Source organism: Engraulis encrasicolus, chromosome 16, assembly GCF_034702125.1.
Source record: "Engraulis encrasicolus isolate BLACKSEA-1 chromosome 16, IST_EnEncr_1.0, whole genome shotgun sequence".
In the NCBI taxonomy this organism is placed as follows: Eukaryota; Metazoa; Chordata; class Actinopteri; order Clupeiformes; family Engraulidae; genus Engraulis; species Engraulis encrasicolus.
The window spans coordinates 7,940,333-7,952,832 of NC_085872.1; the positions used below are offsets into that span (position 1 = coordinate 7,940,333).

Below are 12,500 nucleotides of genomic sequence, written 5' to 3' on the forward strand. Positions count from 1 at the left end.
GACGAGCTCAGAGACACGCAGACACACTGGACTTGGCAGAGGAGGACTTGACCATTGGCATAGTGAGTGAAGCATTAAATATAAAAGTCTAAACATGAGATCGCAGGTAGTAGAGTAGAGTAACTTTATTGATCCCCGAGGGGAAATTCAGGTGTCAAGTAGCTTACATAAATACACATAATGCCCACATGGACATTTAAAGACACATGTAACACAGGTAATCGTCAGGGAGGGGGAAAATTAAAAAAGGCAATGTGCAAAAACATATTCTATGTAGACAAATATGTAAAAATCATACTCTGAGAGTATAGGTAGACAAGATAAAAATGACCAGAAATGAGTGTTGACAGATACATCTATGATCTAGTATTGTGATGTAGAATTAAGAGGGAAAAGAGACGTATTTCACTGTAATCAAGGTAGAACCTAGATTCTGGTAAGGTGCATGAAGGCAATGTGTCCCCACACACACACACACACTCACACAAGCACACATAGTCTTTCCTTGTGATAAAAAGAAAAAGAAGTATGTCCAGAGTTCCATAGTGCAGTGATTGAACAGTCACCCCACATTGTGCAGAATGTTAAATTACAAAAAGAAATATAGTTGAGAATGTACAGTATATACAAAGCGGATTCCAAAAAAGTTGGGACACTTTGTATTTTGTGAATAAAATCAAAATGCTGGCATTTTTAAAGCAGCTAATATGTTAATAAGGTAGAGCTTTATGTACAGACAACATATCAGTTGTTAAAGTTGAGCAGAATTATTGTTTTGAGGTAATTATGTGATCATTTAAAATTTGGCCCATGCAACAAATCTCAAAAAAGTTGGGACAGGGCCAAAACATGTTGTAATAGCTGGATAATTCTAAAAATTACACAAGGAAGAATATTTTAAAAGGAACTTTATTGACTGCCAACATGAATGCACAAATAAAATACCATCACATAGAGGCTATGGCACTCAGCGGCGAAGATTTTGAGGGACTAATTACTTATCTATTACACAGAAAGATTGAATTATCAAAATTGCAGGCATATAAGGCCTACTTCCGTAATATAGAGTTCTGTGTAATCATTGCACGAGTTATGAGATCATGACATACTCGTGGTCAATAAGCAAACTATGACACTCCAACAATGACAGCTCTCGAAAACATGACCATAAACACAACACTTGATTAATGCACATGATGCAAACATTAAACAGTGTTGCGTACGGAAAAGCTCATTCTATGGACATAGGAGACATGTGAAACTGTCCTCTGATTACAGAATGGTAAATATTTAATCCATTTTGAAAATTATGGAGTCATGCACCCTCCAGGTTATATAGAAATGAATACTTCAGCTTGATTTAGTGGTCAGTCTGAAAGACAGCATATATGATGGTAAGGGGGTGCAGAGGTGACTTGGTTAGGGTCTTCTTACTCATGTAGAGCATTAAAATGAATGTTGAATGATACATACAGACTTTAAACAGCAAACATAGCTACCAAGGCATTATATTTTGGAGCACCGCCTTTAGATATTGCCTCATAAAGGTGGCAAATTTCAATCTCTACTATGTTCCAAAAGTGTAGTCCATCACTAGAGTAAACAGGTCACAAAATTGTTTTCTTGCAGTCAGGATATGCCACATATTAAGCATAACAAAAAGGTAAACAAGTTGAAGAACACACCTATCAGTTGAGCTGCTGAAATCATGTCTCGCACATCAAAATATCTAATTTTGAATAAAATTATGCCATCAGTCAAAGTATCTAACTGTTCAGTCTCATCCCTTGTGTTGTGTTTAGTGTTATCCAATATAAAACGCATTTTATTGGCCCTGTCCCAACTTTTTGGGGATTTGTTGCAAGGGTGAAATTTTAAATGATCACATAATTACCTCAAAACAATAATTCTGCTTGACTTTAACAACTGATATGTTGTCTGTGCATAATGTTCTACCTTGTTAACATATTGAATGTTTTGAAAATGCCAGCATTTTGATTTTATTCACAAATTACAAAGTGTCCCAACTTTTTTGGAATCCGCTTTGTAATAAACGTAGTTGTAATAATTATGTGAAAGTCAACAGCATGAAGCTTAGGTGGGCCTACAGATTTTTGGCCAGAAATATCAACCTGTCGACATGCTCTGGCTTCAAGGACTCCCAAAGACGGGTCCTTTCCTAACTTAATTCACTCCAACTCCCTCTGTGTCTCTGTTTCTGTTTCTGTTTCTGTTTCTGTTTCTGTTTCTCTCTCTCTCTCTCTCTCTCTCTCTCTCTCTCTCTCTCTCTCTCTCTCTCTCTCTCTCTCTCTGCCTCTCACAGGACACCATTGCAATCAAGAAGCGCAGCTCTCGCACCAGACGGATCCGTCCCGTGTCCACCAGATTGAGTAAGTTTCACCAGTATTGTGGGCTTGGGCCTACTCATTTGTCCTATTGAATAATTGTTGAATTATGTATGCCTATTAATTATGAATGCCAAACTGGTGGTACGAGGGGCTGCTTCTAGCCAACTTGTTTCATTTCACCTCATTAGCCATGTGCAATACCAGAAATTATCCAGTGTTATTCTCCGTATTGTCTAATGCTTTTATCGTACTGTTGGCTGTGACTGTTGCTTTTTTGCTGTTTGCCTACCACCCAGCCCAATTCTTATTGTATCTATTACATTTCCATGATTCTCACACGTCCTACTCTTCCCGTCTACCTCTCTCTCTCTCTCTCTCTCTCTCTCTCTCTCTCTATCTCTCTCTCTCTCTCTCTAGCAGGTTTAGCGGATGACTCCTGCAACCCTTCCCCCATCATCACATCCCCCATCACCTCCGCCCACCTGTCCCGCTCGGCATCATGGGAAGGGCTCTCCACCTTGCCTACCCAGGGTGCACCACTGCGCCACATTACCCATGCGAGGCCGCGGCCCCCGCGCCGCCACAGGACTGGCCACGCCCCTCCAGACACGGTAAGCACAGCAACCCATTCACCATCTCACCTGTCTGCCCTCATGTGTTGTTGGCGCCAACGCCTGGGCCACTGACCTGTATATCATTATACACGTCACTGGCCTGGGCTTATTCTTATTCATAGTGCTGTGTTGGGGCTTGGCTTGGCTTGGTTTAATTTATTCAGTAGCGTATTGGGCCTCTATGTTGCCTGAGAAAGAAATACAGACCAGCAGTAGTTCACAAAACAAGACAGGAATATAGGTACTGCAGTGTTTACACATACGCATAAATTAATAACATTAATCACACGCGTCTACGGAAAGCTTGAACCAGTTGCTTGATATTACGTGAAAAACAGAATTTAACAAAATGAACTGTTCAGAAGGTAAAGGTTTCCTATTGTATTTCTGACAATCAGCTGTTCGCAATCAGTTCCACTCATCAGACCACTAGCTCACACAGCCTAATCTCTGAAATCACCTTTGTCAGGTGCACAGGCCGCAGCAATACATAATTGGATTTTAACTCCAGGTGTTCCACCTCTGGTTGAGTTAGGAGAACTGAGCACTAGAATATGTTTTGACAGAAAGTCCTCACTGTGAGCACACTCCCCGAGCATGAACCTGCTCTCCCCACATGATCTTTTGATGCAGGGGGTGGCTGTCAAGCATGTCTCCCATTCAGACAGCAAGAGGCAGGAAAGAGCAAAGCAGAGGGTGGTGTATGTATTTTTTTAGCTAAAAAGACATACGTACGCCTGACAGATAGCGTTCCTCATTCTCTTTCCTCTGACAAATGGGCATTGTCTGCGGTGCACGCGCAGCAATCACAGTGCCTTGGGAAGTGTTTGGAAGACGTTACATAGTAGACTTGTTGGTTTTTTTTTGCCCTCCTGCTCGTCTGCACTAACTCTGTTAGCTATGAGTCACATGCAAATCACATTTCCCCAAACCCCACAGCCCTGCAGCAGCAGCAGTAAGGCTCATGCACTTAGATTAGATCGTGGAATGGCATGATGGGTATTTCACTCTCAGCGCTGCACTCACAGGGAAGCTGACAGGGGGGCGACAAAGGGATCACTTGTCCCGGGCCCAGGGAGAGAGGGGGCCCAAAATCGGATCCTCATTACATTGTATTGATTGGGTTTGAGGCCCTTTCAGATGTCTTTGTCCCGGGGCCCAGCCAAAGCTGTCAGCGGCCCTGGCTGCACTTACTCCACTCCACTCCACTTCACAGGCTGATTCTCAAGACATTGATGGCTGATGTTCTGCTAATAAGAGCGAAGCGGTCCAGCTGTAGCAGATGCAGATGCACTGTACTGTAGACAAGTGCAGGGACATTGCAGAGAGATGACAACAACATTGACAGTGGTGATGAGGATAGTTAGGATGATGAGGACTATGATCAGAAATATTCTAGTAAGGGGAGATAGGACAGGTACATAGAAATTAACGGTGAAGATTCGTAACGCAAATATGGCGTCTACCCGCACATCTCCCGCCTTTCTGGTAACAAGAGCCAATGTGCCTGCTGAGCTGCGTTGCCAGTGATCCAATCATCTGGCTGCAGCGGCGCACGCGAAATTATGCACATGCTCAGTTGTGAAAAGCCGTTGCTCTCGTGCCGTTATGGAACTACTGCGCCTGCGCTCTGTCAAAAAAACGTGAGAAAAGTGGCTCAAAAAGCTTTATTTTGACTCGTATGACACAACCAAGTAGTCTAGATTGATCAGTTTTTCACGGTCGTTTCAACCATATGGTTTTCACAACCGCTGGGTTCCCCTCCGTCCTATACTCAGTTTCCCCATTCATTTTTCCCATTGACTCTCAGATCTGGTCTACTTAATCGCGAAATAGCACTCCGAAGGCGTCACCAAGATGGCCGCCATATGTCCCCTCTCAATCTAAACTCTCTCTGCTATGATGATGATGATGATGATGATGATGATGATGATGATGATGATGATGATGGTGATGATGATGATCACAGTCATATGTGTGTGACAGCTGTGATGATTGTGGATTTTGAAAAGGGTGGCATGTTATTGGTGGTGATGATGAAAATGTTGTTGATGATCATGTTAAATTTGACAATGTTAATGAATGTACATTGCTTTTGTAGTAGCTGTTGAGCGGGCTCCCTCATGGCCCTTCTGGTGTGATGATGTAACCTTTTGTGCCTCTCTCTCTCTCTCTCTCTCTCTCTCTCTCTCTCTCTCTCTCTCTCTCTCTCTCTCTCTCTCTCTCTCATTCTCACATTTCTTTTGCCTTTTACTATTCTTTCAGCCGCAGCACTGTGCTGAGAATGGAGGAGTTAACTTGCTGGATGATGGCCTCCCTGACTTCTACAATAAAAGGGTTTTGCCCGACAGGTGCAGACTTCCTTTAAACAACTTTCAGTTCAGCCAGGAAACTGTAGACATTTATGATGTGTGTGTGTGTGTGTGTGTGTGTGTGTGTGTGTGTGTGTGTGTGTGTGTGTGTGCGTGCGTGCGTGCGTGCGTGCGTGCGTGCGTGCGTGCGTGCGTGCGTGCGTGCGTGCGTGCGTGCGTGCGTGCGTGCGTGCTTGTGTGTGTGTGTGTGTGTGCTTGTGCGTGTGTGTTGACTGATGCAGGGGATGGGTTTTGGCATGGTTTCTTTCACACTGTGAGGCAGAAATGTTCCTCGTTCCTCTTCCTTAATTCAGCTTGGCTATATAAGGGAGATCTGTTGGCTTTATGGCTGCCATGATGGAGTTAGCAGCAGCATCAGTAGCTACCCAACCCCAGCACCGGGCTCTCTAAGTCTGATTATCATCGACTTTCAAATCTCTTCGAGACTTGGGGCCTATACTACTAAAGAGGTAAATCATCTAATAAAAGACTCTAGGCTCTGGTTTACTCCTGAACCAGCTTTGTAGTGTGACCAAGTGGTCTGACCAAGAGCATAACAATTAACAAATTAACAAAGTGGGAGGAGTTCCCGATTTTTCTGCAGCTCAGAAAAAATATTTGTATTGCTCCTGGCCTGACTAGACTCAATGCTGAAGGTGTTGCGTGACTAGAAAGGCGCTGCCTGGCTACAGGCTGTCAGCAGCAGTAACCGTGGCAGCAGCAGTAAAGCCAGGCAAGGCAAGACATGATTATTGGAGTAGCACATTCCACACACAGATGTAATTCAATGTGCTTCACAAAAAATCAAACTAAAGGAATAAAGAAAACGAGAAATAGAGAAAGAAACCATTAAATATAAGAATTGAAGAAAATGTAAATATTAAAATAAGGCATTAAATAATTAGAATAAAAAAAGATTAAAAACGTGAAAATCAAAGGTTCATCATCAACAGTACCATCAGCAGTAATAGTAGCATCAGCAGGGTTAGTTGCATTTTAAGCAGATGTAGTCCACCAGGACCAAACATACTCCCACACACATGCACAACATCTACATGAATAATGCTCCTCATTCCTACAATTTGTCCATCCCAGCATGTAATACAGTAAAGAGGGAGGACATGTCGTTCAACTAAAATGTGAAAATTTTAGAAATGTTGAGCAAAGACTGAGACACATCATTAATATTTACATAGTTCATTGCTCAGCTCCTTAGTTTAGACTGGAAGAAATGATGGCATCATAACATGTGTGTGGTTGCTGAAGACTTGTTTGTTTATGAATTCCCACAGATTATGCAATACTACATAGTCCACTGCTTGGTAACTGACCAATCATACTGCCTGAGTGCAGATACAGAACTTAACATCACTTTGTGTGTGTGTGTGTGTGGTGTGTGTGTGTGTGTGTGTGTGTGTGTGTGTGTGTGTGTGTGTGTGTGTGTGTGTGTGTGTGTGTGTGTGTGTGTGTGTGTGTGTGTGTGTGTGTGTGGTGTGTGTGTGTGTGTGTGTGTGCGTGCATGCATGTATATGTGTGCGTGTGCATGTGCTTGCTTTCCTGTCTACTCTACAGTCAGCTGGCAGAACAACAGCAGGCCCAGACCCTGAGGAAACAGAAGAGGCGGAGTGTCCTGTCCATCTTCTCCGGTTTCCGCAAGAACCGAAACTCCACCATCTCCTACCAGGAGCCAGAGCCCGCCTCGCGAGGAGGGGCCTGTGGGGAGGAGTGCCGAACAAAGTATGTCACACTTGTCTACAGATTAATGCACAGGCTAGATATGGCTGCAGCGTAGGATCCCCCCCCCCACCCCCCACCCCACCTGCCAGGGGGCCCCTGGTTGGCCAGAAGTGAAAACTTGCAGACTTATGACAAGATGCATTGCAAAATTCATCTATCGTGTTGAGTACAGTTGGTAGATATGTTATCCTTAATTCCTAGATATTAATTATGAATTATGATTTGATGGAAATTTGCCTTCCGTGGGGCTCACAGACATCTGTAGCCAAGGGACCTCAGACAATCTTAATCTGTTTAAAATACACACACATCAAATCGATCAATCAATCCAATCCAATCAATCCCTCCAATCAATCAGCCGGATCAAACATAAACGTACAGAAAAGCAGAAAAATCTGCACACTATTGCAACTTACTGAATTATTGTCCACAACGTTTCGACCTCACATGGTCTTCGTCACGCACCTACACCTGACGAGGACCATGTGAAGTTGACCCATTGTATACAATAATTCTGTAAGCTGCAATGAGTGTGCAGATTTCTCTTCTTTTCTTACTTCTAGAGAAACTTCCCTCCCACATGAAACTTCTCTCCCACACACCATTTTGTGTCTCCAAAGACTTTCACAAACATCTGATGTGGTGCAAAAAAAGAACACACTCACCAAAATCCATAAACTTCAAGCATTCTCTTCTTGAGGTAATCCGGTGACTCATTTTCTCTTTTGCAAAATCCATGATGCAATGATCCATAAGCTTAACACCAAGAAGCTCCAAGAATGTGAATGATGGAGATTCATGCATATGAAGCATCATGGTTATGAACAGCTTCATTTGCGACTGTGTTCACTGGCTTTGAAGTTATGAAGGACTTTAGAGCTCGATCGGACTTCTCTTGCTCACCCTCATCGACCCACACCTTGTGGTATTTATGTACTAAATTCAGCTGCAAGATGTATTTTTTACTAATATGGGTAATATTTTGGGTTCAATGGGTCCATAAGTTGAATGTATGTTGCCTTTCAAAGGTGATGGAGTTATTCTCTCTCTCTCTCGCTCGTTTTCTTCCTCTACCTCTTTCCAGAGGGCAGGAGGCTGAACAGTTTGTGTGCAGGGTGGCTCATCAAAGACACAAGCCACCCTGCACACAAACTGTTCAGCCTCCTGCCCTCTGGAAAGAGGTACAGGCGCCTCCGTTCCCGTACCACCAGGCTTGCAAGCAGCACGATGCATCAAGCAATCAAGATACTGAACACTCAACCCACTCTCCCTTCACTGTCAGCCTCTAGCCAGCCAGGCCACTGACAACGCTCCCCCCCCTCATCCCCACCACCATATCTGCGACTGAACATTCCACCTGCACTACTACATCTGTGACTGAACTTTCAACCTGCACTAACTCAAAACATACACATGCACACACACACACACACACACACACACACACACACAAACACACACACACACACACACACACACACACACACACACACACAAACACACACACACACACACACACACACACACGCACACACACACACACACACAAGCACACTGCACTTTCTGCACTAAACCCAAACATACACACACTGACACACAACTCATACTCACACACATACACACACACACACACACACACACACATACACAGGTACACACACACAGACGCACACCGCACTTTCTACCTGCACTAAACACACACACACACACACACACACACACACACACACACACACACACACGCACACACGCACACAAAACACATACAAACACACACACACACACACACATACTGCTGCTGGTGTATTTAATAAAAACCTTTTTTAATTATTTATTTCTTCAAATGCTACTATTACTATGTCAGAACGCTATAAAGGACTTTTAGAAAAAGAACAACAAAATACCTCCTCTTAATGTATGTTCTCTACAAGTCTTCTGTTGTCCAGTCTTGCACTTTAAATGTCTGTATGAGCAATGTCTACGTCCATACTGTCTATGTCCATGTATGAGTACTGTCTATGTCTATACTGTCTATGTCCTTACCTAGATTAGTCTATGTCTGCATGGGAGAGCAAGAAACGCAATTTCAAATTCTTTGTATGACCAGTGCATGTAAAGAAATTGACAATAAACTTGACTTGACTTGACTTGACTTCTCATTCTTTCTCTCTCTCGCTCTCTCTCTCTCGCTCTCTCTCGCTTGTCTTCCTCCCTTTCTCTCTCTGTGTTCCTCTCTCTCTCTCCATCCCATCCCTGCCCCCCTCTCCCTACCTCTCTTCCCCTACCTCTCTCTCTCTCCCTGCCTCTCTACCGTCTCTTCCTCTCTTTGTCCCTCTCCCTCCCTCCCTTCCTCCACTCCTCACCCTGTGTATCTCTCCTCAGCCTCTCCAGTGAGAACGTGTACTCCACGGTGCAGTACCCCAGCGAGGACGAGCGGGCAGTGGAGGTGAGCAGCGACCGCCCCCAGCGCCGTCTGGAGAGGCGGAGCTCCCAGAGGAGCACGCCCCAATCGGCTCGCCCCGCCCACGGCATCGCCCTGCCAGGCATGCTGGGCGGCCCCGCCTGCCTCTCACAGAAACAGGTGGGTCACGTCCGTCCTACCTAACAAGGGCATGAGGGAGGAATTAAATTATACCCACTATGTAATGTATACCCTATGTTGATGTAATGACAGTTGCATAAAAAGCCTGTGTCAAGCCCGATTTGAGCTTTTTATATTTGTGTCAATGGTCTAGTTGACTTGTTTAGGGTATCCTTTGAATGCATACAGTACGCAAGATAAAGGCATTAGGCATTAATATGTGACAGCATAACCATACACTTGACTTGACTTGACTTCAAACAGCCATTTTTATAACAGCTTTTAGAGAAAATTCTCAAGTCAAATAAACGTCTACCAGCATACATGTTTCATCTATACCCTAATTAAGTACTGATTTGATGGCCTCCTCTGCAGAAGGGCTGTAGAAGTCAAAAAGCCCTATGGCAGTCATAAACGCACATCCTCTGGGGAGGGAAGAGGAGCTTGTATGGCTTGAATTCTCCTGATTCTGTCACACTCTCTGTCGCTCCCTGTCACTCTCTGTCACTCTTTCTTTTTCTCTTTCTCTCTCACTCTCTCTCTCTCTCTCTCTCTCTCTCTCTCTCTCTCTCTCTCTCTCTCTCTCTCTCTCTCTCTCTCTCTCTCTTTTTCTCTCATCTACCCACATCTAATCACTTTCTTCCCCTCTCTCCATCTTTTTTTTTTATCTGTAGTCGTCAGACACAGAGAGTGACACACACAGCTCTGTGGGAACAGGAGTACACACAGATTCGCACAGCACGGAAAGGGATGCTTTTGATGCTCCGTTGAGCTCCCATGAGGAAGATTCAGCCGAGGAGCAGACGGGTGGCACGGACGGCAGAAAGGAGGAGGAGGGAAAAAAGAGAGAGTGCGATGAAGAGAAGGCGTCCGTCTCGCGCAGCGTAATGGAGGAAAGGCGACCAGGGCTCACAAAGAGATCAGAGGAGCAGAAGAAAACTGACGAAGAGCTATGGGAGGAGGAGGGGGGGGAGGAGGAGGAGGGAGGAAGTCAGAAGCCCACGCCACCCCCTCAGAGCTGTAAGCCCAGCCTGGCGAGAATGAGGCAGCGACACCTGCAGGAGAGCTCGGGTATTACTATGCTTTGGCAATACACCACGCACTAACACAGCACTAACACAGGGGTTCCCAAACTTTACCATGAGAAAGCCCCCCACCCCCCATAGTCCCACTGTAAATTATGACAACATAGACTGGATTCCAATATGCAATATATAATTCTAATATATGGACTTCTGTCCTCCCATGCTCACTTGCCTGCTTGTGACCACATGATGACGTCACTGATGACAGAATGAACTCAAAATCTTGCAAAAGCACAAGTGTTATGCCATTTCCCCATTTGCAATTGCGATGGTGAATGAAGAACAGTCCCCCAAAAATTGTGTTGGCTGTTTTCCCCATGGAGGCGGGACGTCAGTAAAACGCGAGTCCACAAGCACAAGTGGAGGACGGGAGTCCACATATTGGAATGCACCCCATAACACAGGGGTTCCCAAACTTTATCATGACAAGACCCCCCCACCCCCCAATTTCCAGTAGATTTCAGCAAAGGCCCCCTTGATACAGTCCGTGCCACACTATTTTGTTTTCTGTGCACCCCGTTTCACAGCTTGATGGAGTTAGTGCATCCCTTAACTCAAGAACTCCAGGAAACATATTAGCCTACATATAAACATGTCAACAAGAAAATGAAACATTCACAGTAGATTCATCAGTTAGCTAATTTTTGGTTTACATCAATTGTTCAGTTTATCCAGTTATTATTTTTGTTTTGCTGTACGTTTCCTGCCAACCTGCCGCGGCCCCCCTAACATTCCCCCACGGCCCCCCACGGGTCCCGAGCCCCCACTTAAAAAAACATTGCACTAACATACTCAATGCAATCCGAGAAGGAACAGTTTGGGGGAACTTGGTGGTTGTAGTTGTGCATTAGTATTGGCAGGATCAAGGATGTTAGATTCCAGGGACAAAGCAGACTTAACACTGCAGCATTCTCAGCAAGGGTGTCTCCACTGTGTAGGGAAGGACATTGTTCTTTGTGTAGAGTAACAAACCCACACCTGCTGCTAAAATATGTTGTAACAATGACAAGTATACCTACAATAGCTGGAAAATGGTGGGGACTTTTTATTGTGAACTAAAGAACCCTGAAATATTTGCTTTGTGGATAATTTAAGCTTTATCATGTGGTGGTGATGTGGCATCACACATTGATAGCAGAATAGTGTGACATAATCAATAGATTAATTGAGAAGTTATTATAGCTCAAGTATTTGAGAGCTCTCATTCAGCTTCATGGCTCTTTTGTGAAAATGTTGTGTACATCCGTCCATTTTGGAGAGTTAGAAGAATCGATACTTTTTTCCTGAAGCTGAATTCCGTCATCTAGGAGTAATGCCCGTTCTTCATTAAACATTTGGTCAAATCCTGTCAGTAGTTTTGTGTAATGTTGCTCAGAAACAAAGTGAGAAACAAAACAGAAATCCTCTTCCCATCTTGCAAGGGGCAGAGTAATGAAAGCCTTCCAGTTTTGGAGTTTTTGACGTTTTGCCGCAGGAAACACTGAGAGTGGCTCTATTGATCGTTTAGAGAGGCTGTCCGTGTTATCGTTTGGCAGCGTGGTCCGAGCTTTAATAAGATTAAATAAATCAGTCGACTGACAGAACTGAAGGGGTCTGGCTCCCTTTTCTGCTCTCTCAGCTACGGTACCCACTACAGCACACTGTGTTCTGTGGTGTGATGACACAGGTGTTCCGCACCCAGACCCTGTGAGTTCGTACCGAGCGTAAAGCCATGGCCGCAGGCTAACCTTAAGCTTGTTTGCCTCTGCAGAGCCCTCCATCGAGGAGGTGGGAGGAGATGAAGA

General features: G+C 44.5%; 1 protein-coding gene across 1 annotated transcript in view; it reads left to right on the forward strand.

Annotated features, from left to right (window-relative positions):
- carmil3 (capping protein regulator and myosin 1 linker 3) overlaps nt 1-12,500 on the forward strand; it is a 131,198-nt gene that overhangs the window by 110,414 nt on the left and 8,284 nt on the right. Inside the window, exons 29-36 of the mRNA XM_063218527.1 lie at nt 1-62; nt 2,324-2,390; nt 2,769-2,959; nt 5,228-5,313; nt 6,886-7,050; nt 9,433-9,631; nt 10,306-10,702; nt 12,467-12,500. The exon at nt 1-62 is cut by the window's left edge and continues 49 nt beyond it; the exon at nt 12,467-12,500 is cut by the window's right edge and continues 91 nt beyond it. Of these exons, the coding sequence (XP_063074597.1) occupies nt 1-62; nt 2,324-2,390; nt 2,769-2,959; nt 5,228-5,313; nt 6,886-7,050; nt 9,433-9,631; nt 10,306-10,702; nt 12,467-12,500 (1,201 nt within the window). The remainder of the gene's footprint in view (nt 63-2,323; nt 2,391-2,768; nt 2,960-5,227; nt 5,314-6,885; nt 7,051-9,432; nt 9,632-10,305; nt 10,703-12,466) is intronic.